Raw genomic sequence first — 27,701 nt, 5'->3', positions numbered from 1 at the left:
ACGCTATCTCTTACGTACGCAAAAGCGATAGCGTACGATGCACTAAAACTCACTAATGTCATCAAAGCTTAGTGTGCCCACCTCAACGAAGTGTGGCAGTACGTTCGAACCCCTATGTTACTCCCCCCCCCCCCTCTCAACGAAGTGTGCTGCAAGACAATGGCACATATATTTTGATGTAGCGCAATGTGACGTTCATGTCGTCGTAGCAGAGAAAAAATATGCTGGGAGGCAAGAGGTCTTCACTCGTCGTGAGCGCGCCCACGAATGAATGAAAGGGCTGAAACTGCGGATCGCGCGAGGAAAACCGGCACCGTCATTGTCGTAGGCAGGTGCCGCTGCATCTACCTCACTTGCTTCTCGGGTAATATATAATTCGGTTCGACAGCTCAATAGAATGTAGTAATCCTTGCATCATCCTGTTGTATCATAGTTCTATAATACTACCACTATTGCTACCACTCGTTCCTTGTTACTAAATTATCTTTTTAATCCTTGTTCAGGTCTTTCTTTTCTATTCACGTGTTCTGGAGTAGCCTGCTCACATCTCCATATTTTGTTATTATTGAATCAATCAATCAATCAATCCAGAAAAGCCTTAGTCATCAAGTAACGTTGATTACAGTGGTATCTTTATTTCCCTTGGACACGCGAAGAACCATCTATCGGACATATCCGAAAAGGCCTCAAGGATGCGAACTCCTTCAATGTAGTTCTCACAACACGCAGATGAACTCAAAGGCGATCAACTGCGGAGTTGTGGTTGCTGAATTTTCACAACGAGTTTTCAGCCCATCATGTCTTCAACCGAGGGCATCATGTCATCTTCAACGGTCTTCGAAGACCTTTTATGCACAGGTCGATCGCTGTAGCCGTGCATATACGTAATCGGAACAACCCTCTCCGCTTCACGGGGCTGCTGATCCCTCACAGGAACGCGGACCGTCAGGAAACCGTCCTCTGTCAGGCTACAGGACACTCGATCCGGATCTCCCCCATCGGGCATCAAGTACTTCCTCGTGAACTCTTTGACGAAGATACCGCTCCTTCCCCTGTCTTCCCGTCTCACTGCTTGGATGATGATGTGGTTGCCGCAGGTCTTCACCGTCACGTCCTCCGGGTTGAACTGGTGGACATCTAGGACGACCTTGAACTGCGTGTTGGACGGGTGCGACTGGCAAAGTCCGTCTCCCACAGGCGAGGAATGGCGCGAGCATTGGGGACAGCCGGCGTAGTCGGTGCGCCGCCTCTTGCTGTAGTATGCACCTCGACCGCGCAGAGGCTCGTGGCCGTCAGCACTTCTCACCGGTGACGTACAGCGTTGCCGCTGTCGTGGGCTCGGTCCCCTTGAGCTGCGGCTGCAATGGCATTGTGCAGGGCCCTGGAGGCTGGACTCCGCCATCAGGGATGCTACGCCACCAGCCTCTCTTCGTCGTCTTCCTCTACCTTCTTCTTCTTCTTCCTCGTCCATTGGCCTCGTCCTTTGACATCTCCTCTTGTTTCTTTTCTTTCTTCAATTTCTGGTTGGTGTCAACCGTGCGGCCATCGTGGACACGAAGGCGGTATAGACTCACGTCACACGCTATCGAACTCCAACTGTGCGGATCGCATAAATGCAGAACGTTACCTAAAATACGATGTTGAACAGAAATAGTTTGCCACTAGATGTGTATAATCATCATATCTTTCTCCATTTCTATTCGTTACAGTACAGAGTGTAACAGAGTAACCTTTTGGAGAATGTCATTTGCATTATGAGTCGACCGGGGCTCGTGTATTGGTGGAACCAGAAGGAGTGTTCAGGTACCCATAACGGTGGATTGCTGGAGAATACATCATTCGACGTGTCAGCAATATTACAGGAGCCTCACGTGTATTTATCGTGTGCGGTTAGTAGTGCTCTCGAGGTGGGTATCATTTGTCTGACCATGTATTCATACGAGCGTCATTTCCCCGGAATATTCTATATGAAAGAAAAGGTAAAATTCTGCTTACGGGGCGGATGACCCGCCGTGTCTTACACTCCAACGGACGGCACGACACCATCGGCCTTGTCGTCTGCTACGGTACACCTTGTGGCTGAGCTGCAGGATATTACTCATGGTTAGAAGAAAATGAAAAGAAAAAAAGAAGTCATTTTGCGCACCTTCCGCTGGAGTATTCTAAGGACCCTCTCTCGTGCGAATACACTGAGAGTGTAGTTTCTGATACGACTATTCCATTGGAGTATAACGAGCCTTATTGTTCATGCCAGTGTGATGAGGTACCCGGGTTCGAATCCCGGTGCAGGCTGTGCTCTCTGCGGTTTTTCCTGGGTTTTCCTCAGACGCTTTAAGACATATGTCGGCACAGTTCCCTTAGAAGTTGGCACAGGACGCACATTCCCCATGGCGTCAGTCGTGACGTTGCCCACCTCTGTGAGGCCGACAACGGCGAGCCCTTTCACCATCACCACCACCACCACCACCAATAATAGTCTTCGATGATTCACACTTCTGCTTGCGTGACGACAGAGACACGATGGGACAAGCTCAAGTAAGTCATCCCTTCGTGTCTTCTCCTCGTACTCAAGGAAAGGTTACTTACAACCTCATTACTCCAGCTCGCTTGCTTCTCACTTATTCACTCAAAAAAATTTTTCAGCGTGTTCAATGAATGAGCGGCTAGTGTTCGAGCGATTATACCTTGCTATTCAATGAAAACTTTTTTGTGAGCGGACTCTTGCGATTTATTCATTAACTATATATATGGCAACTTTGCATCAATTTCTTCTAAAGCTGCAATATACTGGATACCCCTTTACATTTTGAAAATATAAACTTGTAGAATTCATGTCTCAGCCGAAAGCGTGTATAGGCCTTGACACCGTCGTCTCTACGTGGTGCCTACTCATCCTGTCGGATGGTGGTGCGCAATGCAAGTTCAATCACAACGGAAAGTGTTTCGCTTTTATTAGTTCATTTTCCACAAATGCACAAAAAATATATATCGATGACGACTTTTGCGAGGAATGTTCACACTCCCAGAACCAAGTAACACTCACATGAGTGACTGCGACGTTCCGAAAATATTGATACATATATATCATGTACACAATTCACATATCATTCCAGGGACACTCTTATACGATTCGTTGATCGTGTTACCCACCCGGCAACATGGAGCACTGCAGAGCAGCGCCATTAGATCTTCCTATTTGCCGTCTACACTTCTGTACAACTTGCTTATATCCGTGCGTTTTCAGACTACCTTCGAGTAAAACATTATCTCCAGTCAGTTGTATATCACAACATAAGTATACAGGTGTGCGTGACTGTTACGAGAACATTGTGAGGCAATACAAGTACACGAAGCTCGTCAATGTGTGGTACTCCAAATTAGGTACCTAACTAGGACTTTTATGTGAGGATTTTTGGTCACATAAACGGGTCGAAGCATGGACGCAGGTACCTACAGTCATGTTATCCTTGTCACACAACACATAGTTATAGCAGGGTACGTGTCAGCACTTCAGAAACCCTCAGGGAATAACGCATAAATGTCGTCATAGTTTCGTCTTGAAATTTCGAGCAGTAGTGCAGCGCCCCCTTGTGCGCCTCGCTGATTACTCCATGCGCTTCAAAAAAATTGCACCGTCTCGGCACAACGGTTCTGTCGATTCTGCATGTCCTACGCTCGTCTGCTTTCTTTATTTTTTTTTAATGCAGAACAGTGGCGTAGCCACGGGGGGGCTAGGGGCTAGGGGGGGGCTAGCTGCCCCCCCACCTGCCACTGACCGACCCACGCAAATCGTGCAAATCCGAGGAGAAAATAATATATGGGGGGGGGGGGGGGAGGGACCAGTGTGACGATCGCGAAAGTTCTTACAGTTCATGGCGTCTATCTAAGCGACACACTTGAATGGTTTCCAAAGTATGAGCATTTCACAATACTTCCAATCCCGTGACACCACCTCATTGGACATCACAGTATAATCGTATTGTGAATGTCCAAATCAATTATTTTCGTTTTTTTTTTCTTCAACCGCATGCTGCGGTGTGCACAAGTATTGTGTGTTGTCGCACCCAGGATCAGCGGGAAAGAGGGAGTGGGGCGGGTTTTCGTATAGAGCCCCCCCTACCTTGGAGGTCTGGCTACACCACTGATGCAGAATCAGTTCGAACGATACGAGGGCCGAGCCTGTCCATTTAATATAACGCATTTTAGCTGTGCGATGTGTCAAATATAACAACCTTAGCATACTCTGTGCACTAGAAACGCATGTGATATAATGGAAATAATGCTTATGCACTGATATTTAATTGCATTCCCATATGTCTCGACGAATATGTTTCCCTTTTGCAGCATTGCGCACCACGCTCACCGACGGCCGCGTTATTATGCGCTTGGAACAACAAGTGAGGTCTTACACAGAGCAACTGAAAACTAAAGGGAGAGAAGAACATTGCAAAAAAGTACGAAGACAAAATAACTCGTCATTAACGAGGCTTCTTCTACGCCGCGCGAACCATATACACTCTTAGAAAAAAGGGTGGAGAAGTTACACCTTTTAGGAGGTAATAGTTGTCTCATATGTTGTGCCTACAAGGTTGCAAAGTCCTACCTGCCACTTAAGAATGATAGGGTTACCGCTTCTGATTCGGTGAGCGAGGGGAATGTACGCCTTTTTGTAGTAATTTGGATATATGATAATTGTTTTTACCACTCCTTTACAACCTTTATCAGACGCTATGTTGATATAGGTGGTAACTATAGAAGTTACTACCTTTTCACCACAGGGGTGGCATGCAATGTATTGCTCCGTAGACGAAAGCGTGGTGGGCGAACGCAATGCATCCTGGACAGGTCCTGGTCGCACGTCACAGCAAACGTCAAGGCACACGTGACCTTCAAGATGGCGGCGCCCGCGATCGGCGGCCAAACCGTTTGTAAACAATGCGGTTGTTGTTTCTGGACGGCGTTTTGGATGTTTTTCGATCACGGTAATTATTTTTATCCGATAATCTCGCAATAAAACGCGCAGTTTTACACATAAAGCCTCGTATTGTTGACAACTTCCAAGGATGTGATGACGACCGCGCGTTAAGACTTACCGAGCCGATGCGACGTACTTAAACTAAGGTGAAATGGGCTACCATGTTGCCGAAGAAGCACCACATAGTTTACGCTGGCAAAATACGGTCATCTCTTGGTGTTATGACGGCGAATATATGTCGGTGAGCGGCAAAACGGCATGTAAACAAAGTCACATGACCTCAAAATGACGTTTTCTATGACGTGCGACCAGGACAAGATGGCAGTTTTGCCAAAAGCACCCGCTTGAGGGTAGTTACAACAATGGCGGGTTTGTGTCACCCCTGTGCTTTTCACACCCTTTTTCCTTAGAGTGCACTCACTCGAGCGAACAAAGCACTTCAGTTTTCCGATGGCGTTTATCGACAGAAGAGATCAACGACCGGAGGGAAGAGCCCTCAGCCGGCTTTTCTCTCAACCACATTGGCGTTCACTTTCCGTGCCTGTATTGCCCAAACAATCTACCTGAACAGAAAATAACTGCGCTATCCTCCATTCTCTCATCACAATTTATTTGAAGTAATGCCCATAGCTGGCCTCGGTTTTAAGCTGAAACTACATTCCGAACTCTATCGCCTCACACACGTCAGTACATAACGATGCACTTTCAGACATTTTCTCATCACGTTAGAAACGACCACGGAAATTATGGGCTCGCATCCCCACTCGCCTCTTTGAACAAAAATAGGGACATCCGAGTGGCTCAATGAAAAAATAAGCACCGCCTTCTCCTCGTTCTTTCTCTATGCCCAAGCATCCTCGGGCTCAGCCAGGAGCCCAGCAAGGGTGTATAGTCTGCTGATGTCAGCGGTGTCATCTTGAGGTGGCTGACGGCGTTTCTGCAGTATCCGGCCCCAGCGATCGGAACGCTTTTGAGTTGCAGACGGCATCACCAGGAACCTATAATCCTGTAATAATCCAACCACAAGATTTCCGTATGTGGCTATCATGGAAGGCAATCGACGCGTCAGGTTGCCTTCACCTGTACATCAGCTGAAATGTATACTCAAAATCCCTTGCAGTTGTGTCTGCGGTGTGCGTGTAGTATCTGCAGGGCCGCCATTTTCTCAACATACTCACTATATAATCACGTCATGCACTGGTCCCCTTCTTTAAGGTGCCTGAATGCAAGCTGCCTTTGTATCCCGCAGTACACGGAGAGTTACTAATATTCAGGCACCGTACCGTTCTTCTGTGTGCGGTGGGTGAAACTGAGTGTGATGCAGGTAAAAATGGCGGATTTTGAGTGAGCTGCAGCTTTCAATATGCTTGGGGTGAGATTTTGTTTGATTTTTGTTTTGTTTCTACAGGACGACAACGTTTGCAAAAAGAAAAAGAATACATGAAACATCAAAGAAGCAACTATGAGTCTGCACAGTTTAAGTGGGGTAGACTCAATCTGGTATTTTTAGGGCGTGATTAAAATGTGTAATGATTGCTAAATTCCACCTGTAGCGTGGTGAGGAGCAGCAACGACAACAACTTTATTTGGAGATGATGAATAGGGACATCGCCAGCGGCGATGCTCTACTCCATGCTTTACCCCATTGCTGGTGGTAATGTGGGGAATGAAATAAAGAGCCCCTTCACAATAAGGATCGAAGACCTAGGGTGTCCAAAAAAGGTCAAGCGGTGAAATCGTCAAGTCAAAGGAGCGTGTCTAGATGAGTAATGAATTTCTCATAAACAGCCCTTCACCTGCGCACAAAGCATTTGAGAGGATCATAAAGAAATCCTCCTTTTAAATAACCTGCTGCTTACTCCTGGGGGTGGTCGCTGCAGCTATATATGTGGTCGAAACTCAGTCTCTACATAGCGTCTCTACAGTGTGTGTGCGACCATGCCGTTCCTTCCATCCCACCTTTCCCCGTCTTTTGTGAATGGGTCCTTATTTCTCCCTAATAGGCACTATTGGGGAGAAATAAGGCACTAATAGGCCCTAATTGGCCCTAACAGGCACTTGTTTTCCTACCTGTGGATAGAATGGTGCTTGAGAACGGCGTGAGACCTGAAACCACTCGGGAACGTCTTCCCGGAAGTCATCAGCAGTCGGCGCTCTTGCGGATTGGTGAGGTTCTTGTTGTGCCAACGCCGCCGCCGCTGCCAATGTGGACAACGTGCGGGCTCGGTCCTCCCGGGACATGTCGGAGAGCTCTCCCAGATACTGCTCCAGCTGCGCTTCGCTCGGCTCAGAGGAACCACCTCTGAGGACTGACTGTGGCTACGAGACAACGGATAGAGTGCACGAGACTGCTAGTGGGGCTATGAACTGCCTGAGGCACAGATATTGTACAACACCGTATGAAAACGAAGGTCCTATACCATTAACGTACGTTGCTTACTTTCTATGCTGTGATGACATTTGAGGATAGTTTAATATAGTTGTGAAATACTGTCGTCGGTTGTAACATGTCAGCCTACTGATCCCAAGGTAACGGGTTCGATGCTGGCTAAGAATTTGGTGGCAAGGTACAAATTACTTACCGGCAAGGAACGGAAAATAACGAAATAGCGGTGGGAGTAGATCTATCTAGACCTGCGTCTCACCCAGAATGGTAAAAAGATATTGGTGATGACGATATATATATTTTTTAAACAGTTCACTCATTCTTAGGGTCTTCTTGAAAATGTAGTACCGCCACATAGTCATGATAGTCACCCACGGAAAGAACTTCGTTGATTTCCTTAGTTTCTGGTAGGTGAGCGTAAATGAGGTCCCGTGGGTCACGATAATTCTGCCTTGCGGTTCCCCGAAATCAAAGCAAGAAAGGGGGACGCCAACTGATTGGGGGAGCAGGAAGGCCAGACAACGCTTTGTTTTGGTTGGTTGGTTGGTAAAAAAAAGAAAAATATGGAGATGTTGGCCCAACTCTACATTGGGCCAGCTACTCCAGTACGCTTATGGTAGCGAGGTCTGGACACAAAGGAGTCTAAAAAGATGTTTGTTTTTACAAACGTCCTAAGGAAGGAGATCACAGAGTGTGAAACATGTCGATTTGCTGCGGGCCAGTCACCGAGTACCTTCTTCAGGTCAAGAGGGCCGTTGGCGTGTCTGACCAAGGCATCCCGGAGAGCTTCTCGACTTGCCGTGAATCGCTCGCAGCTGAGCAGTATTTGTTCAGTGTCCTCTCGCACTCAGCATTGAATGCAGTCTAGTGATGGAGCTATCCCGATACGGTGTAGAAACGCGCGGCCATGGGGAACGTTCAGGCGAAATCGATGGAGTAAGGATTCCAGTGGTCATGGCATCCTTGACGGTATTCGATATGTGAGGTGAGGATCAATCCTGTGGAGCAGTGACATCGGTACTCTTGCGTTCAACCAATCACGTTTTACCAGTCGGGTTCGCAGAATACCAAGAGTTCGTTTCGCGTCGGAGCCGGTGAAATAGACTTTCTGCATGGACGCGAGCTAGTGAAGGTTCAGTGCCAGAGGGTCGGCTACTTCGTTGCCGCGTATGCCCACGTAGCCGGATGTCGTGGCCTTTGTCTAGAGCTTCGGTGTACGCCGCGCTGATGTCTTGGACCACAAGTGAAAGGCTGCTGGTTTCCTTTGCTGTACGAAGCATGGCCGATACGAAGCGTGGCCGATGTTGCATGGGACAAGCGAACGGAGTGTTGAATGCCACAGCTTGGAATGTAGAAAGCGCAGGTTGACCCAGTTGGGGTTATTGACGCGTCAGTAAATATCTGTTTGAGTTTCCTGTAGTTCTGTATGACTTCTAGAGTAAGTTCTCGCATGACTTGAGGAGCAGTAGTCTTCTTAGATGTTAGGCCTGCAGGCCTAACATCTAAGAAGACTATACTGCTCCTCAAGTCTCTGGGTTGGACGCAGTTGGGTATGGGCTATGGAATTTCGTGCTTGAGAGGCATTGCACACTGATGAATACCCGAATGAGATCAGCGATGGATTGCGTATATTAGCGGGTGCCTCCTGCGACGTCTTGCGAGACGAGTGTAATGTCGAAGCCCTTCTATCATGCGGAGGGTCGGTACGTTCGATTCCCGTGCTTCAGCCAATGCCGGCAAGTTCGGTGCATCGCTTGGTACTCAGAGGCAAATCTTCACGCTCTTTGTCAGAACACGCTGTAGGTAAGTTTCAGATGTGGCAGATAGACCATGAAGGACGGGTAAGTGGTGCGTCAACATCTGTCGAATGAGAGACGCGTGAAGCCCAAGCATAGAGTGGCATGTAGCTCCCCATCGTGTCCCACAGAGATAACGCAGAACGTTAGTCCTAGCGTCAGGTCGATCTTTTATATTCCGGACTTCAGCATCGCAGTATATTCTACGGTCAAGGATAATCCCGAGGAAGCGATGGTGAGACACCCGTACTAAGTTGGTTCCATTCATGTGCAGGGTGAACTTTGTGAGATGTTTCCTGGTGAAGGAAAGATACACAGTCTTTTCCTTGGAGATGTTCATCCCTCGTTCTGTGATGTATTGTGCTACATTATTAAGCGCACACTGCAACCTGGTTTGCAGCGTCGGTCATTGTTTACCGGACGTCCAAATGCATATATCATCTACATACATGCTGAGATGCACACCCCGCGTCAGAACCTTAGGGAGATCTGCGAGCACGAGATTAAATAAAGTTGACCTGAGTACTCCTCCTTGCGGAACCCCTGCCTCCTTGCGAAACCTCCACTTGTGCGCATAAATACTACTCGGTCTGATAAGTAATTAGCAAGCCACCTCAGCATGTGACCATTGACTTGCAGTTCATATAGAGCACCTAGCATGTGCGTGTGGCATACGGTGTCGTATGCCCGTTTTATGTCCAAGAATACAGCCACTGTGATGTTCCCACAGCTTCCTCTTCAATGTGCGACACCAGGTCAATTATGCAGTCCATGGTGGTGCGTGCCCGCCTGAAGTCTGCCATTGCTTGAGGAAGGAGTCTTCTGCTTTCTAGAAACCACTGCAATCGGTTTAGCCCCATCCGTTCCGCGATTTTGCTCATGCAGCTCGTTAAACTTATAGGACGGAAGGATTCAATTGCCCTTGTAGATTTCCCAGGTTTGAGGACAGGAACAACAACAGTTGACTTCCATGTCGCAGGGACCACCTCGCTGATCCACGATCTGTTGACAAGCTCCAAGAGGACAGTTCTGACTTTGGGACCCAGATTTCTAATGGCTTGATAAGTGCCGTCTATGCCTGGCGCAGAGTGTCGCCTGCAACTGTGAATGGCTTTTCTCCAGTTCGGCCGTTCGGTCGTGAATTCGGCATTCAAGAATTCATCAGCTGGTACCGACCGAAGATCAACCGTATTTGTGATCGCAGCAACTGCTAGCCAGTGTGAGTCAGCGGCAGACGCATCGGAAGGCTTCAAAAGGTGTACACCAAACTCGTCTCCCACGCTAGATCCAGGGCTGCAAAGGTGTAACGCCAAAGCACGTAACGGCTCTGCATGGCCACGGGTGAGCTAAGGCACTTCACTACTTGCCATATGCGCCCTGTAGAGGTATATGGAGTCAATGACGCACAAAAGGACTGCCATTTGCGGCGGGCTAGGCGTTGCTGATGGCGGCGAACTAGACGGTGAACTCTTCTACCTTCTTCGTAGTCAGGAAAGCTACCTGTTCCTTTGAAACGCCGTTCTGCTCGTCTCCGAATGGCCCACAGCTTTTCATGTTCAATATCTACCGTTTGCATTCCCTGTGGTGGTGCGATCACCCTCGTTGTAGTGTTGAGCTGCTCTGCTAGCAGGCTGCTAAAGCCATCTAAATCTGCCCCTCTACACACCTTTTCCCCGACTGCCGTTGTAAACTGTTGCCAGTTCGTCAATCGCACTTTTCGCTTGAGGTGTGAATGGCGAAATAGCGCATGGCTAATGAGTATGGGGACATGGTCGCTACCCATGAATTCCAAATAGCTCATCCATGTCAGGTGTCTTACAATATCCGCCGATGAAAATGTAACGTCTATGCAACTGGAATATTCTGGGCCTCGGAAGTGCGTATATCAGTGTGCTGGCTGCCCCAGCTTATACATGGCGCACGTTAAAGTCCCCGCATATTAAAAAGTGCATGGCAAGGAGCGCAGGGAAAAAGCTGTCGCACATTTGTATTGCGTCCTCGCCGATAACAATGTTTGATGCGACATATGCACTCACAATTGTGAGATCTTGATCCTGGAGGCGGATCAAGATTTCACAATTGTGAGTGCAGTGCATTGTTTGTTTTGGTGTTGGACGCATATCCGTTCATGCATCACATAATGTGTGTAACGCACGCAAAGCGTTACGTCATTAGGATAGCGAGTGACCTCACTAGTGCTGTGATCAATTTCGTGTTTGTTTTCCCATTTTGTTTGCTTGTTTTTCTTTTTGTTCGTCTTTCCTTTTCTTCCTGCTTTTCCTTTCTTTCGTGGGAATAGCAAGCCGCCGTAGCGCAGGATAACCTTTCCCTCTTATTTTTTTTATATAATAAACATATCCCCCCCCCTCACTAGTGCTCTAAAATGTAAAGTAATTGTAGAAGTTTCTCACCTCTTCGTCCATGAGGTAGGCATATCTGGGGTCCGACTTGGTGATTTGCGTTAGGAAGTACAGGAGGTCATCCATGTTGGCGTCTCGCTTGTACCGAAGGGCCCTTCGATGGAGTCGTCTGCTCGACAGAAGCTCGTCCAGACTGTTGCGCAATGTTCTCTTGCGTCGGAAGAGACCGTCACTGTAATCGTACATGGAATAGTCCATCCCACCTGCAGAAGGAAGCAAGCCGGTTGGAAGGAAAGAAGATTGCCCAGCAAATGGTACGCCTTTCTTCGTGCTTCGAATGCTGTTTATGAGACCAGATCTGCATTTTGCAAAACAGTGCGCGCCGAACCCATCCATCACGCGCCTGAAATCCGTACCATTAGAAAACCACTTAAGTGTAATCTGTCGCTGCGCTCTTGGGTTTTCAAAAGGAATTTCGGTACACAAGGGGTATGCAGAAAGTAAGTTTCAATCTTCTATTTAAAACAAAAAGACAACGTGGAAACTTGGTTTCAAATGTTTTATTTTCACTCAGTTCCACATAGCTTTAACTAAACGTCTTTCTGTATGACTACTGAGGCACCACTATTGATGCCCTTATCATAGTGGGGTCATAGCTGGTTACCAGTTTCTGCATTCCCGCATAGAATAATGATGCTGCCTGCCATGAAATTGAAGAATGACGGGCTAGACCACCATGTTAAAGCTCACCATAACCATGTCACGGCTTCCTTCGCATCGTATTCGTCGTTTCCATCTTTGAGAAAACGGTCACCACGACCAAAATGTTTTCGTCGACTACAGTGGTCTCTCCGGAATCCCAAGCACGGAGGGGTGTTAGAAGAAATGGGGGGGGGGGGTCATTATTATAGTTACGTCACTACATAAGTATTTAGATTGAAACATTTAAATAATTTAGTTTACTAAAGAAAAAGTTATTTACTATTACATTTATTTATTTATTACAAGTTACAAATTATTTAAATGTTTCAATCTCTTTAAATAAGTATCTTATTCACTTGCGAGTGCTAGACTTTTCCCATTTTTGCCTGTTAGTGTCCTTACGTCATTACACCTTCACATATCATTACCGACATGTGTCTAAAGCTGAAATCGCAGGGGCACCCCTTGTAGGGTGTACACAGCTGAAAAAGTTAGGGGGTGTCACTGAACATTTGGGGGGGGGGGTGTCAGGGGCTTGTAGGGGGGAGGGTCTGGATAAATCCCTGGTCGTCTGTTACAAACCGTCCAGAACTGACCATTCGAACGTCACTCCTTCTCCTCTCCTCCTATACGAGCGGCGACGTCTGTTATCTCATCTCATCTTATTGTCTCAAAATGGCGTCTATGACTCGCCAGCGGGGAAATGAACTCCTGAGCAAATATTTGCAAACGGAACTTTCTGCATGCGCCTCGCATAATGGCACAGTAAGTGAGAGAGAAAGCGAGAGAGACAGAGACGTTCATATACCATGCTACAGTGGGCTGTAGTAGTACTGTGTACACAATAGCTTTGAGTAGAGAGCCACAAATTAAGTGGAAAGTTTGCTGACTCATCATCACTGGGGAAGGGGGGAGGGGGAATATGTTTCTTATATAAAAAAATGAAAATATTAGCCTAGGCGCCTTAGCCTTAGTACTACGGCGTCTCGTCACTGGTTGCATTTTTTGTTATTGTTGTAACACTTTGCATAATATACGCAAAGTGCTACAAAAATGGTGTACGCTCCTTGTTCTCAGCAAATCAGGAGACGGAAAGGCATCATTCTGAATGCTGGCTCGCATTGACTGCGGAATGCGGTGAGGTTAGTTAAGGTGAGGTTGGAATGTAAAGTACCGCAGTCATGTAGCATGTTGGAAGAGCTGGAAGAGCATGTTGGAGTCAGGCGCTGTCGGTGTTACGGACAGACGCAACACGGTCGGACGAATCATGTCGAAGGGAGACTAGGAAGGGAGGGGGAGAGGAGCACACAGAGGAAAAAAAAACAGCATCCTACGTTCAAAAGCGGAATGTACCTCAGAGTGAGAGGACAGTTCTCGTATATCCTTACCAGTGTTCTCCTGTGGAGGTGGAAGTTCCCGGCTGGTGACGGAGTTCCCATCATCCAAGTAGTCGTAGTAGTCGAATCTATTGTGCGTGCCTTGCTCGGTGCCTTCTTCCGTATCTCTAGGCAATTCCTGTTCCGACGCTTTCAAAGCAGTCGCGGAAGTGGCCGCTTCTTCCGACGACGGTGCCTGGGTACTCCAGTCTACGGAACACAAACATACATGTACTCAACGTGCGTCTTGAAGTGGGGCCGTTTATTTATGTGTCACAAAAATAACTGAAGAACAAGGTTCTCCTGAAAATGGTTTTGCACCATCACTGAATGCACTTGGCAATGGCTCTGGATAGGTTACATATCACATCCATAACAGATCACACCAAAGCCTTAAAAGAGCTGCGTAACGACATTTAACCTCGTCACAGCCTAGCGGGTGTTCGGCGAACCACCCATGCCGCGCTCCAAAACAGTGTATATTTTGTGTAAAATATACAGGGCGTTTTTTTTTCCCCGCAGCGTATTAAAAAAATTCTGTGAGAGCAGCATGGATGCCGATTTTGCAGTTGAGGTATTCGGCGTAGATTCCCAAATTACCCAAAACCCAATTACACAAAATTCATTAACTACTTCTTACAGAGTTACATACTCTCTTCGAGAGGATTCGCTGCCGGCCGTATAACTCAACTGTAAAAAAGGCATTGTCAGCAAGGGACGCGTACTAGCCCCCTGTCTTTCGTCGCCTTCTATCGAAAGTTAATTCTATGCTAATTCGATGTACTCACCGTTCTCGTTGCTCTGCTGCGTGCCATTTTTGTCTTCTACCGTGTTGCCCGTGGCGGCAGAAGGATCGGACTTTCGATCGGGGAATACTATGAGGTCGTCCATCATTCCAGCCGGCTTGTTCTGTTGGTTCCCAAACATAATGTCCTCTTGCGAACGCTTTTCTTCTTGCGAAAGAAAGCCACAACACTATTAGATATTGAGCAGCCAAATGTATTGCGTGCGCTATTTCATAAAAAAGGCCACGCAGACGTGGTACGCTTACCAACGACAAACAGTTACAAAGTTATACAGGGTGTTCTTTGCGCTGTTACACAAGGGGTGACCAACTTTGAGTAAGTGGTGTGTAGTCGTTATATAATATGCAGGGTGTTCATTTTTATCAGTTACTGATTTTTTTGTAAAAGTGCTATGAGTGCACCGTAGATGTCGTTTTTTGCAGTATAGAGTTTTACGGCCAGGCGGACATATGAGTGTGCAACTACAAGGTGACTAATTAGCTAAAATTCATTAATTAAATCTTCAAATAGGAAATTCCGTGCAAAAAGCGAGATAGCAGGGTGGGAGACAATTCCCGTTGAAAGTCATTCCATTTCTGTAAAAAAGTCCGGAAACGCGCTTATGCGTTGAAATGTCCATAACCGACTTTTGATATGCAAATGAGCCAAAACCGAAACAGGTGCTAAACCGAAACCGAAACCGAAAGCGCTCATTCACGACAGAGGGCCAGATCAACCGAAGGTCATGCGCGCTCCTAAGGCGCGCTGTTTTGGTTTCGGCTCATTTGAGTAGCGGAATTCGGTGATGGATATTTCACGGTACGCGCTCGTTTAAGGATTGGTTTTTAAAATGTAGAATGACATTCAACGAGGATTGTCTCCCATTATCTTATCTCGCTTTTGCCGGAAATTCCCTAATTAAGGAGTTCATTAATGAATTTTAAGAAATTAGTCATCTTGTAGTTACACACTCTCATCCAAGGGATGTACGCCTGGCCGTGGAACTCAAGCGCTAAGACGACATCTATTCTGCTCTCATAGCTTTTTTATAAGCAAAAATATGTAACGGATAAATACAAACACGGTGCATAATATTGTATCAGACCATCTGGACCGCTGCTGGAACGCGGCGACGCCACATTATCTCGCAATCAAATTTTGATACAAGGTTCTATCCTTCTGTTTGAGTTTCTCCTATACGTCTATATGTAAGACTATTTCTCTGAGAAACCCAAGGTTTGCTACTGAAAGAAAAAGAGAGAGAGAGAGAGCAAAGGAGGTTCCGATGTGCCCATCAAAGTACAGGGAAAGGCTACTAGACCTCAAGGTACTGCATACCGCAGTCAGACAGGTAGTTTCCGTTGGCAGCATACTTTAATAGTTTGTTCCCTGTAACTACAGCGCAACAAATTATACGTGTGATAGGGCACCCTTAACATTTTTAATTTGTGAGCAAAATCGCCGTAAAAGGGTTCGGAGCGAATTCTGGTTGGAAGTAATCTCTAATTCGTCGAAGAACAGCGATTTTTATGTCTCCCGAGTATGGTCACATACCCCAGAGAATGATTTGCTGCTCCTAATGGCTACATATCCAACACGTAGCCGACTTCTTTCGTTTAGACTTCTTAGACCCAGTGTTGTGCTCACACAATGTAGTCTTGCCGCCATACTTCCTGAGGGGCAATGCGAAGTTGGTGGCAACTTCGACACAGTGTTGCCCGTAGTACTATACTATGTACTATATATCATGAGTGCTTTTGGGACAGAAATTGTCACATAAGAGTAATAGGGCTATCAGGCTATCGAATACATAAATTTTCCAAGATTGTACTTCTTCTATTTCTTCGGTACATTTTTCGGTATTTGCGAATACGTTGTGATGGCTCTGCATGCATTATGTGTTCTGCACAGGAAATGGTGCTAGTGAGAACTAGCAAAAGAGCTCTCCTTCGAAAGCTTTTTCGATTCCTGTTTGATTTGTATTGTGGGTTTGAGTGTGCAACATAGTCTGTAGGTCGTGTCACATACCTGTTTCGGTTTGGCCATTGTCCCTGGGTGGCATGCTGAAGGCACCACACGATAGTAGGAGGACAAAAATGCTGGGCCACAGCAGCCGGCACATGGTCATGGTTTCCTATCAAGAGAAGAGAATATGCCTGCTCATATTTCCGTTCGCAGGAAAGTGGCTGTGACATACTGCGTCTTGGTACGTCTTGTGAAAATGGAATTAGAAGAATGAACATGGAGATGGAGGCTTTAAAAATGGTTGGTTGGTTGGTTTTAAGAAAAATAAACTGGATATTTTGCTTCACTTGTGTGAGGCCCGCAACTCCACATCACTTGCACCAGTTACTTTGGTGGAAAACTCCTGGAATGCATTGAATGTACCATGTAAATTCAATGATGTAATGATGTAAATTCAATAAATGTAAATTCAAACATGAATGTATAGCGCTTAAAGCTGCGTGGTAAAGTAAAAATAATAGTAGAATATGAGTAGAGAGAATTGGAAATATGTGTGGCAGCGACTCTAATAAGTTACTTACAGGTAACGAAAAAGAAGAAGAAGAAGAGAAAGAAAATCACAGTATGTGTACTTAAGGAAAAGAAATGATACTCGAGTGACACCAGAGATAGCAGCGCACATTGCCTAAGTACTGCTTGTTATTTATTCCTTGAACACTGCAGATTTCTATAATATACTACTGATATACCTGTAGTACAGGACTGAGCATGCGTGTCTCACTTTATACGCTTACTACAGCGCAAAACAGCACAACGTGACACGGCGTATTTATTACAAAATAATGTCGAAACAGTGCCACGCATTGGCGCCCGCTATAGACTGAGTGCGCCAATTACGCGAGGAAAAGCAGCGCCCGCTCTGCATTATAATGGCTGACACAGTGGGGGAGTGCCGGAAGTCAGGGTGCGCGAAATTCCCGGGGAAAAAGTACCAACATTTGGGTGCCCAAGCTGGCAGCCCGTTCATTACGCGAGTGCGTCATTTATGCGGGTGAATACTGTATATCCAGTCATTCGTCGCACCTCGACTTTCACGAGCGACGTGGCCGAGCGTGTACAACATCCGTTCATTGGTGGAGACTCCAAGGTCATGCTGAAAACCGGGAGGTGGTGTGTTCGAATTCTGCGACCTAAGGTTCTCCTCGGGCTTTCCGGTATACTTTCCGGACGGACGTCGGCACAGTTTTCCCCGAAGTCGACACAGGACGCATACTAACGCCCCCGTCCCCCACTCCTTCCTGGTGCCCTCTCTCCATTTGTCCACATCGCTCATAGCCGCAGCCACATCGCGGCGATAACACAAAAAAAGAAACCTTAATTTTCAAAGCAAAGCAAAATATTTTCATGGACACAACTGTATCTTTCGAAAATTCGAGCTGTAAGAGGGCCGCGAACATACTTCTACTGTGCCAACTACTACTTTTCTGTGTGTGTGCCCATTTCTGTGGAGGAGATACCGTGTATACCCTTCACACGAGCGACGTTCCCCAGAATATTCCAGAGGAAGATGGGTAAAACGTCATAGCTTTCTGCTGTCACGTGAGCACAAGCGCTCAACGTCATGCATTTCCGTGCTCTTCTAACCATAGGGAATATTCTGCGGCACAGTCACGAGATAATTCGTAGCAGATGACAGAGCCGATGCTGTCGTCTGCCATGAGCACAGCACGGCGCTTCCGGTATTCCGACGCCGTGAGAATGATCAACATAAGACGTGGCAGAACTTCCGCCCCTTCGCTTTTTTCTTTTGCTCTTCCTTCCACTAGAATAATCGGTAGGATACTGACTACATTTTTCTAATGACAACGCCCCTATACCGCTTCGGGAATATAGGCACCAACAAGAAACTTTCTTCGCTGTAACGGAACACGCATAACTCTTAAAGACGCCTCTCTCTTTCACTCGTTTTCGCAGACTGCATTGTGAAGCTTCTCGTGTATATCCCGATTTGCACATCGATTCGCTTCTTGGAAATGGTGAGTGATACAGCATTGTGTCTGTACATTACACTCTTGGTGGGCGACATCCAAAAACAACGTAAACATCTTGATCTAATATAACGTCCCCCTTCGGCGGCCAACAGGGTAACGAGTAGCTGGACGAGAGCCCTCCTCCTCACAAGAATGAGTAGGAGAAAGGAAATCTAATTTTACTTCTTCTGGCTCCAGTGATCGAATGTGGGAGGAAGATTTGCTTTTCTTTCTGTTTGGTCGCCACGTACCACGTCATCCAGTCAGCGAAACTAGCCCTTGTTTGCTTGGAAGCAACAGCATCAGAAACTAAGCAATAGAAGTTTCTGGTCCGTCACAAAAGCTTATATGGAGGCCACCCATATCATTCCAGACCTGAAGAAATATGATGGATTGTTCCGATGTTGAGGTTCGAACACAGCAAATCAAAATCTGCACTCTTAAAAGAGATGGTGGTGGTGGTCTCGCCGTTGTCGGCCTCAACGGTGGGCAACGTCACGACTGACGCCCTGGGGGAATGTGCGTCCTGGGCCGACTTCTTCTTAAAAGAGAACTTCACCGCATTACACTCTGCCTGCCAACCATCATCTCGAACGACATCGTTCTACCCCTGATTTGTTGAAAACTGGAGGAGGCGTACGCCGGTTCTTTGCGCAAATCAAGAGTGGTGACAGTATCATCATGTGCAATTGGTGACCTTCAACGTGTTATGTGGTGATTTTAAGAGAGTCGACGAAATATCTAAACGAAGCAGTCGCTTAAATGTCCTGAGAACGACGGAACAGGGACGAGCACTGGGTAGTCTGACCATTACACCACGCTGGCTCGACTTCCGAACGACTTCACAAGTGGACTCTTTTGAACGCACGGGACACGCGCACTCACCCTCTTCACACTCCTAGCCATTGCTCTCAAACACGTACGTGCAGTGAACTCAGCAGGCGACATTTTCTGAACATGATAGAGCCACTGGGTCACTGCCGAACATAACACAGAGCCTCGAACGCCAAAGAATATTGAAATAAGCATTCCATTGCAGTATTTTAAGAAAGTTTTGTCACACATTTTACTACCCCACGCACTGCCATTACTATTTGTAAATTCGACGCACGTACATGTGCGTTCATATTTCTGCGCTATGGCATGCTGTGGCGTTGACGATGATTAAGGCAAGCGTAGAAGAAACGAAATGACGTCACCGCGCCATGGCGTCACAACATCACGTAGTACAGTAGATGTCCCCAATGACATCACATACACACGGCATCACACCACCCGCAGCACTGCCACTGACCCGCACAGTAGCCAATCGGAGCGCAGGGAGAGGGAAATAAACCGTGCTGTGCGCTTGCCTGTTGACGCTCTTTGAACAAAGTGTGAAAATAGTTGTTAAAACGTGTGCGGTGACACCAGCTCACAACTAGCTCAAACTAGTACGACCGTCAAAACGTTGCGCCCAATTGCGGATGATACACTGGATGATTGCGCGTCACTTCTTCGCATATTGCGGGCGAAAATACTTTTTCTTAAAGTTTAGTTCTACACTTTAGTTAGGCGGTGATATGTAGAAAAGTGTATGCAGCCATCATGCATAGCGGCGCTGCAGGAAAGTCAAGTAAATAAATAAATAAAGCAAATATTGAAAATGCGGGACCTATACTGCTCTGCATTCATGTGATGGTATTCGTTATCTAACTGGTTAACGTAGAAATAAAATGATCAGTTTATGCAATTACCATTTTGGGCTACGTGCGCACTTGTGGCCTAAACCGATCGCAATGCCCGGGCAATGGTTGTTACCCATCTTACTATGGAACCAACAGCCATGGTCACGAAACGACAACTCAAGGGGATAGCGGTGCATGACTTAAAGTCCTACAGTCTCCCACTTTCCGGCGATTGTGACTTGCGAGAGCTTATGCGGTACCCTATGATCGCTATTGCCGGAAGTAGAAGTGTACGTTTTTGGTTTTCCACATGCATGGGATGGGGGAACACGGTATATCGGTGGTTAGGATCTAACGGTAGCATGACGACATCTAACACGGAATACGCGAACAACGAGAGACAATAGCGGCGTTTAATAGAGGCGGTTGTCTTTCGTTGTCCTCGTGTTATCCTCCGTTATACTTAGTCGTCGTCATACTACCGTTAAGTGGGGTTGTCGTATGCACAAAACACGTGAATGCACTTATAAGCCGTCTTCCACTATCACTCAACGTTTTGAAACGTGCACTGCCTACGTAGCTCAAACCGAAAATTGGTTTAGTTCTGCCCATTCGCTAACCAAAACCGCGCATGAACACACTGGACGCTATGTTCCAACTTCTTCATTGATGGAATGGAAGCTATTGACCGACGGTAACTGCCGGACGCGGAACCTAGCTGCGGCAGTAAAACGCTTCTGAAGCCCACATGGACAGTTCTCGACCTGGCTTTACGACCGACTTGGTAATGGCGATGTCCATACCAGCCAACTTACAAACGACCGTTGCTCTGGAAGCAAACGAATTTCTATTACCCCCATCTTCTTAAGGCCAATCGTATCTCTGAACGCTTTACCGTTTTACATGCAGAGGGGAAATTTTACGGGTACCAAAAGTAGATCCTCCAGATGCGAAAGTTCCTCCAGAGAATCTACGCGTACATCGACGGTTGGTTACCAGTTCACAGCCCGGAAATCGTAAATGTTGACGGTTCAATATTCTGTGGTACAAACATGCGACAACATAAATGAAATTTGACGATTGCAAGAAAAAGACCAAACGAGGTGTAAACTTTAGGCACAAATGAGGTGTAAGTATGGTGCCACCCGCATTTTGTTAGTACGGTGAACATATTTTTGACAATTACGATCCCGCTGGGCTGCCCACCCGACACGATCGCCTGCGGATCGCGCCCGCTGCCGCAAAGCATTTCAGGAGCAGCCGATGAGCGCGCGACGTGAGGTATTACTACAGCTCCAGTGGGCGGCTGCCAGGTGAACGGTGTTCAGCACGGCAAATACCGCACAACTCATCGAAATGCCTGATCCGGAGATCTCGTGTAAGCCTGAAGGCGCCGTATCCGATGTTTTAGGTGTTCGTACCTATTTCTCTCTCTTTTCTTCTTCTTTTGTTTTATCCGCAGCGGGAATCAGACGGATCAATATGGTGACGCCAAGCGAAGGTGAAGGTTTCTGCCTTCCGTTTCCGTGAGAATACATCGCTCCTTTTTTCATCCCGTTGTACTTTGTTGACCAGCGACGGCTAATGAGCATCTCCGGATTTGTTTGCAAGTCTTCGTCAACAAAATGTGCTGCGCACTATTTGTCCTGTTTCGCCTGTTTCCAATATAGGTCTAGATGGGTTCACGGCTAGTATAAGTTTCCCGTCTTTCGGAAACAACGACAGACGAGTAGAGCGTGTTGGTTTTGGTGAAACATACGCTGGGCGAACGCAAGAGGAGACAACCAACAATATGAGCAGCAAGTCTCTCACCCTTGGAGAGAATGAGGTCACCCTTCTTCGGCCAACATCGGTAGGGTTGACATTGTAATAAACGTCAGTTGTGAAATCTTGACGCTGTGTCTGTGCTGTCCGTCCGTGTGTCGTTCGGCCAAGAAATGCCCTGGCCTCCCGTTGCCGAAAGGAAGTTCGTCAATACGCTAGCATAGTCATGAGACATTTCACCAGCATGCGCAAGTTTGTTGTCGCGAAAATAAACCTCCTATCGCAAAACAACAGCGAAATGAACGGCAGGAACTTCAACAGGAGCAACAATATGCGTCACTTCCGTCGTCTGCTACGGCTGTGCGGCGACGCTCACCAGGGACTCGGAGCGAACCGCGGCTTAATTTTATATCGCGATTATGACGGCATTTCGACGAATACACGAAAATCTCAGTCGAATTCCGCATTTTTTTTATTGTACACACCCCAAATGAGGTAAACAGCCTTGCAACATATTTTCACTTGTGTCGTCCTAGTGCCACTACAGACTATAGCTCGTGTCTTCAGAAATCTACTGAGTTCGTGTCATTGCAGTCTAGTCTCCCACTGTGTTCTCCCAAAATATTGTTTGTCTATATGACGCCGCGCTATCATAAAATTAATTTTGTAGTCAGGAGAAGTATGACGTCATGAGGTACCCAATCTGCAATGCGTCTAGCAACATTGCTCCTCGAAGGTACCTTCGAGGAGCAATGTTGCTAGACGCATTGCAGATTGGGTTACCGCCACCACCAATAGGTATGAGAAGAGCCGATTATAGAGAGGGTTTGGCCATTCTCTGATCTTCTGCCGCCTTGTGGGTGGAGTCTATTTTGACGTCAGAGTCGTCGTTGCGCCGTCCAAAAAGCCTTTATCCAAGCGTAATCCGGCAAGAATCCGCTTAGTAGCCATCTGGGGCGTGCCATTTTGATGCTGTCCTCCACCTGGTCGATAGGTGTCTTGTGGCGCTCAGTGTAATCTACTGCGGTCGCCGGCTTATGACCCACAGCCTCTTGTGATATAGGGACGCTTCAAGTTGGGCTCCTCTCTCTATACAGGGTGTTTCAGTTAAATCCCCGGGCCAAATAATTCGCGAACCGGTGCACCAATCGAATAACTTTCTTTTTTACAAGTATCTGTCCAATACCGCCTACAAGATGCGCACCGCGTGAATGAGCGGGAGGCGCTCATTATTTAAATAAAAATGAAAATGAGTTTCGTAAAAAAGCGTAACTTCTAAAGCAGGGCGCTGTCGGTATTAAAATGGGTACTACCCCTTTTGGGACCTTCAGTGGACACCTTTCAGAGAAAAATCTGCCACCGAAGCGGGTCATTTGTTGCAGTAGTTAATTGGTTTCGGTTTACGTATTTTTGTCGCGGCTTGTCGCGGCGAAGCGCAAAAGGACGTAATTCATTGGTGTAATTCATTGGTGTAAGGACGTAATTCATTGATGGATAAGGGAGTGAAAGAGCGTCTTTTTGCGCTTCGCCGCGACCAGCCGCGACAAAAATACGTAAACCGAAACCAATTAATTACTGCAACAAATGACCCGCTTCGGTGGCAGATTTTTCTCTGAAAGGTGTCCACTGAAGGTCCCAAAAGGGGTAGTACCCATTTTAATACCGACAGCGCCCTGCTTTAGAAGTTACGCTTTTTTACGAAACTCATTTGCATTTTGATTTAAATAATGAGCGACTCCCGCTCATTCACGCGGTGCGCATCTTGTAGGCGGTATTGGACAGATACTTGTAAAAAAGGAAGTTATTCGAGTGGTGCACCGGTTCGCGAATTATTTAGCCCGGGGATTTAACTGAAACACCCTGTATACGGTTCTGTGTATGAGAAGAGACATGTCCTAAAAACAGTCGAACTCGAATTGCTGGTTTCGGAATCCACTGTGCTAGCTGTCCATTACACCATGGTTCCCACGCTGTCATTATGAAGAGTAAGTGCGATAACGCACGTAGATCGTCACGCAAAGCGCTCATTGGCTGACACGTGCGGTGCCCGCATCTGTGTGAATAGCCCAGCGGATCGCTCATGTCGCGTACGCACGCAGGACTCCGCACGCAAATGCATGCATGCATACAAAAGTGTGAACCATACTTTGTATGTCCTTGCACATCTTCCAGCTCTGTGTACTGTGAGGTACTTGATAGCAGAATTTATCGCACTGCAGGCTCTGGCTAACTGCAACGGGCGCAAACATAGAGGACGATGCAGAGAGAATGTATTCAGTGTTGCCGCAAGTACTTACGTATACGTCAGTGCAATTCAGTGCAATTGTTTTTCTTTTTGTTTTTTTTTCTTTTCTTTTTACATAGCAGCTAACACGTGCTCTGCAGACATAACACAGCACCCTTTTTCGTGTGTCTTTCTTCTTGTTCTTTTTATTTTGAAAATAATAGGTAATGCCAAAGCTATAGGGGGTCGTAGGTTGGTGATGCGACGAAGAGGAAGTGGTAGGAAAAACGTGAAACTCAAATAGGAAAGACTCAAAGACGTTTCCTTTTTAACGTAACGATTGTTAATTATAAGATGAGATATGACAGTGATAATGATTGAAGATGATGATTAGAATTGATAAAGGCTGCTTGCGCATGAGCTTTCCTTCTATTACTTGTATATAAACACTTGAAAACTATCTATGTAAAAGAATTCCACATAGCTAATCGAGCGCATTAAAGGTCACCGTTGCGTAAAACTTTTTTTATGTTTGCCTTCGGCATTTGCATATGCAAAGTAAAATTCAAATACTTTTCCGGTGACATTACATTACCGAAATACGTATGTTATGTCACGTCGTTAGGCAGCTTCAGAATAGGGTGCATACTATAAGGAACCGTCGCCGCGCATTGCGGAAAGCACCGTTTGGACTCTCTGGGCATGCGCAGTGACGATTCCTTGCTTCTTTGGGCCCCCGAAAGGCTTGAGTAGAGGAGTGTTTCCAGTATCCTAGAAATATCCAACGTCAGCCACCCTACAATATTAAGATTACTTGAGCAACAGCGTTATAGTGACCCTCGTTATACCGCCGTCCTACTAGAAACGAAGCAAAAAACTGAGAGTAGTGGTTCAAATACCCGTTTTGAGAATTTTAAACCAACAGTATAGGGAGTGTCAGTAGATAGGAAACACTCTATGCTATAACTCTACGAAGAGGAAGCTGTCAATTCAAACTACACGACAAAGGAAGTTGTCAAATCAGAGACCAACAACGTTAGTTAGTTAGTTAGAAAAGAAAAATATGGAGATGGTGGCTCCTACAACACTCCTGGCTCCTACAATGTCCACAAGGAATGTCATTAAAGCAGCTGTCGCACGATGTCTAAGATCCCTCGGCTATTCTCCGAGGAGCTTCACTAAGTCTAGAGGACGGTGGTCCAGTCCAACAACGTGATGTAACCCACTTCAAAGAAACAAGGCGATTGGCTTATCATGTTTTCGGAACTGTTATCTTGAACAGCTTCCGATTTCCTGGAACTCACTAATACGCACCGGATAACACACACACACACACAACATAGATCGGCACCGCATTCTAAAGTAGGCTTGGTATTCGACCACAAGTGACCACGTATCGCCCCGGTGTTGCGTGGGAGGGAATGAGGACACATCGTGGAAGATGAATCTACGCTAGAGAAGACCTATACTTGGGCAGAAGAGGAACAAATAACCGGATAATGTTCAGCGGTTCTGCTAGTAATGCATCTGGACTCGATATTTAACGAAGATAGCAGATGTTGCGTTAGATGCCCGAGTGTACCCAGTGCTAAAGCCACTGAGGCGTACTAAATGGTTCCTCCGTGCTTTATGCAGAGCATTTCGAATGGCATCAGTTCCGACGTCATTTTAACAGCGTAGTGAGAAACAAATATTTGCTTGCGATATCTGTTTATCATTTACTCAACAGGTCACTCACCCAAACACATGACCTACAATATAACTTCATGAACTCTTTTTCGAGCACGCACACAACAAGACGTTCCGAGAGGAGGTCTACTGTGTAACATCAATGTGACTAATGGGCTAATTAAAGACCTTGTAACATGATGAAATAGTACTGAAGAACCAGCGCTCCGTGTTGCCTACTTCCGTATGTTATTTTTCTTCCGTGCTTATTCATCATGTTGAATATACGCTTAGCTATTTACCCACTATAGAAGGTATAATGGTCCGAGATTAGATAAGGACATCAATTACGTTCAGCACTGAACACACATTAAAAAAAGGCAAAGGAGATTAGATAACACTGGCCTCCACATTCGCTACCAGGCTTCCGGTTCACTTTGCCCCTGTTTCCAAAGCTGTTCCTAATTAGATAAGGTTATTCGTATCCGCATTCGTACCTCATCATACATCATCCGATGTATGCGTGTGTGTGACTGTGTGTGCGTCTACGGTAGAAGGTGATTGATTGATTGATTTTTAAAAGAAAAAAATGGAGATGTTAGTCTCGAGCCACTCGGGACTGGCTACTTCAGGACGCGTTATTAAGAAAAGAAAGGGAAACTACACGGAGAGAGGAGAACTATCCCAGTTCCCCGTATGGGCTTCTGGTTTACAAAATTCACATTGGGAGTAGATTCACAAGTAAGGTGAGTGGTGAGTAAGTTTAAAGCTGCACGTGCCGCAGGGTAAGACTGCGGATAATTTCGACCACCTGGGGGTTCTTTAGACGTGCGCCGGAAAACACCGACACACGGTGCTAGAAGCAATGTTCCCCTACATTGCTACCGTCCTAGGCCGGGATCGAACCCGCGATCTTGAACCAAGGTCGGACGACCTGCACACCACAGCGTGCGTACCAGACAAGACGAAACACGATACACAAATACGTACCTTTGTAGTCACACGACAATGTAAACAGGCTCGTTATCTACATGTTATCTACCTATATAACAAGTACTAGCTGTGCCACACATTAAACTTCGTCATCATCAAGACAACCAACGCGCCCATAATGACAACAGCGTTACCCCAACCTCGCGTATTATCTTTTATCACTCCCGAAATTCGACCTCCGTTACACGCTACAAGTATCCACCTCAGAATCACCACTTCAACATATGCTCAAAACACTCCAACTTTGAGACCATCTGTCCGCTCTCGGTAAGATGGCGGTGCCAGTGGCTTTCGGAGGTAGCTTCACAAAACACGGCTTACCTCAGCCGCGTTCCACGAGTAAAAGGTGATCCAGGAGTGTTCTTCCTCGGTGGGGAGGCGATATTCTCGAGGCGACACGAAGATCACACGTCCTGAACGGGGCAGACGGCCTGGGAAACGAGCCGGAGACTTGGACGGCCGAGTTCAGACCTGGGGCTCGTTCCTCGTATCCAAGGGGCGCAGTGCGCAAGGCCGGTCGCCATGACGACGGTCGGCGCCCTTCCCCTTTTTTTTCCTCCCGTCGATTGTGGGATCTCTCTTCCTCACGCAATTAGAGCGCATACCACAGAGGGAGAAGCCTTCTATATGCATCGCTATTTTAGGGAACGTATATAGGGATTTCTGCGGTATGGAGACTAATAGAGATATTTCCTAACCTGAAAACGTGTCATTTCCCACGGGGAAGGAACTGCAGTGAGTGCGATGTTGTGGAGGATACAGAGCATAACCTCCTCAGGTGCTCCAAGTATTCCGACAGTCGCAGGACACTAGAAGCACGTCTGGCTCGACTGGACGCCCGGCCATTTGGCCTTGTAAAACTCCTGGGTCCTCAGCCATTCAATCATCAAGCGGCTGCATTAAAAGCGCTCCTACGTTTCCTTGAAGAAACGCATGTGATTGACGTTTTCTGACACCTTCTGGGCCCTTGTTTGTTACAAGAGTTCCCACAAGTTTGGGATGGTTGTCTC

At 46.7% G+C, this 27,701-nt stretch overlaps 2 protein-coding genes across 3 annotated transcripts; both read right to left on the bottom strand.

The window, feature by feature from the left end:
* Positions 1 to 610: 610 nt before the first annotated feature.
* LOC135400725 (alpha-crystallin A chain-like) lies at positions 611 to 1,475 on the bottom strand. Its single transcript, XM_064632593.1, has one exon. The coding sequence runs from the start codon at positions 1,469 to 1,471 to the stop codon at positions 788 to 790; it is 684 nt and encodes a 227-aa protein (XP_064488663.1). The 5' UTR covers positions 1,472 to 1,475; the 3' UTR covers positions 611 to 787.
* Positions 1,476 to 4,144: 2,669 nt separating this feature from the next.
* Positions 4,145 to 27,180, bottom strand: LOC135400724 (uncharacterized). Of its 2 annotated transcripts, none has more exons than XM_064632590.1 (7): positions 27,013 to 27,180; positions 16,409 to 16,514; positions 14,384 to 14,548; positions 13,608 to 13,805; positions 11,569 to 11,780; positions 7,046 to 7,294; positions 4,145 to 5,981 (listed from the first exon to the last, which is right to left on the bottom strand). In XM_064632590.1, the coding sequence occupies exons 2-7, from the start codon at positions 16,506 to 16,508 to the stop codon at positions 5,817 to 5,819; spliced, it is 1,089 nt and encodes a 362-aa protein (XP_064488660.1). In that variant the 5' UTR covers positions 16,509 to 16,514; positions 27,013 to 27,180; the 3' UTR covers positions 4,145 to 5,816. The 2 variants fall into 2 exon arrangements, with proteins under 2 accessions (XP_064488660.1, XP_064488662.1); XM_064632592.1 differs by having other exon boundaries at positions 14,384 to 14,545.
* Positions 27,181 to 27,701: the final 521 nt, after the last annotated feature.

Source organism: Ornithodoros turicata, chromosome 7 (genome assembly GCF_037126465.1).
Source record: "Ornithodoros turicata isolate Travis chromosome 7, ASM3712646v1, whole genome shotgun sequence".
Lineage (NCBI taxonomy): Eukaryota > Metazoa > Arthropoda > Arachnida > Ixodida > Argasidae > Ornithodoros > Ornithodoros turicata.
This window is presented reverse-complemented; position numbering and strand designations above follow the sequence as displayed.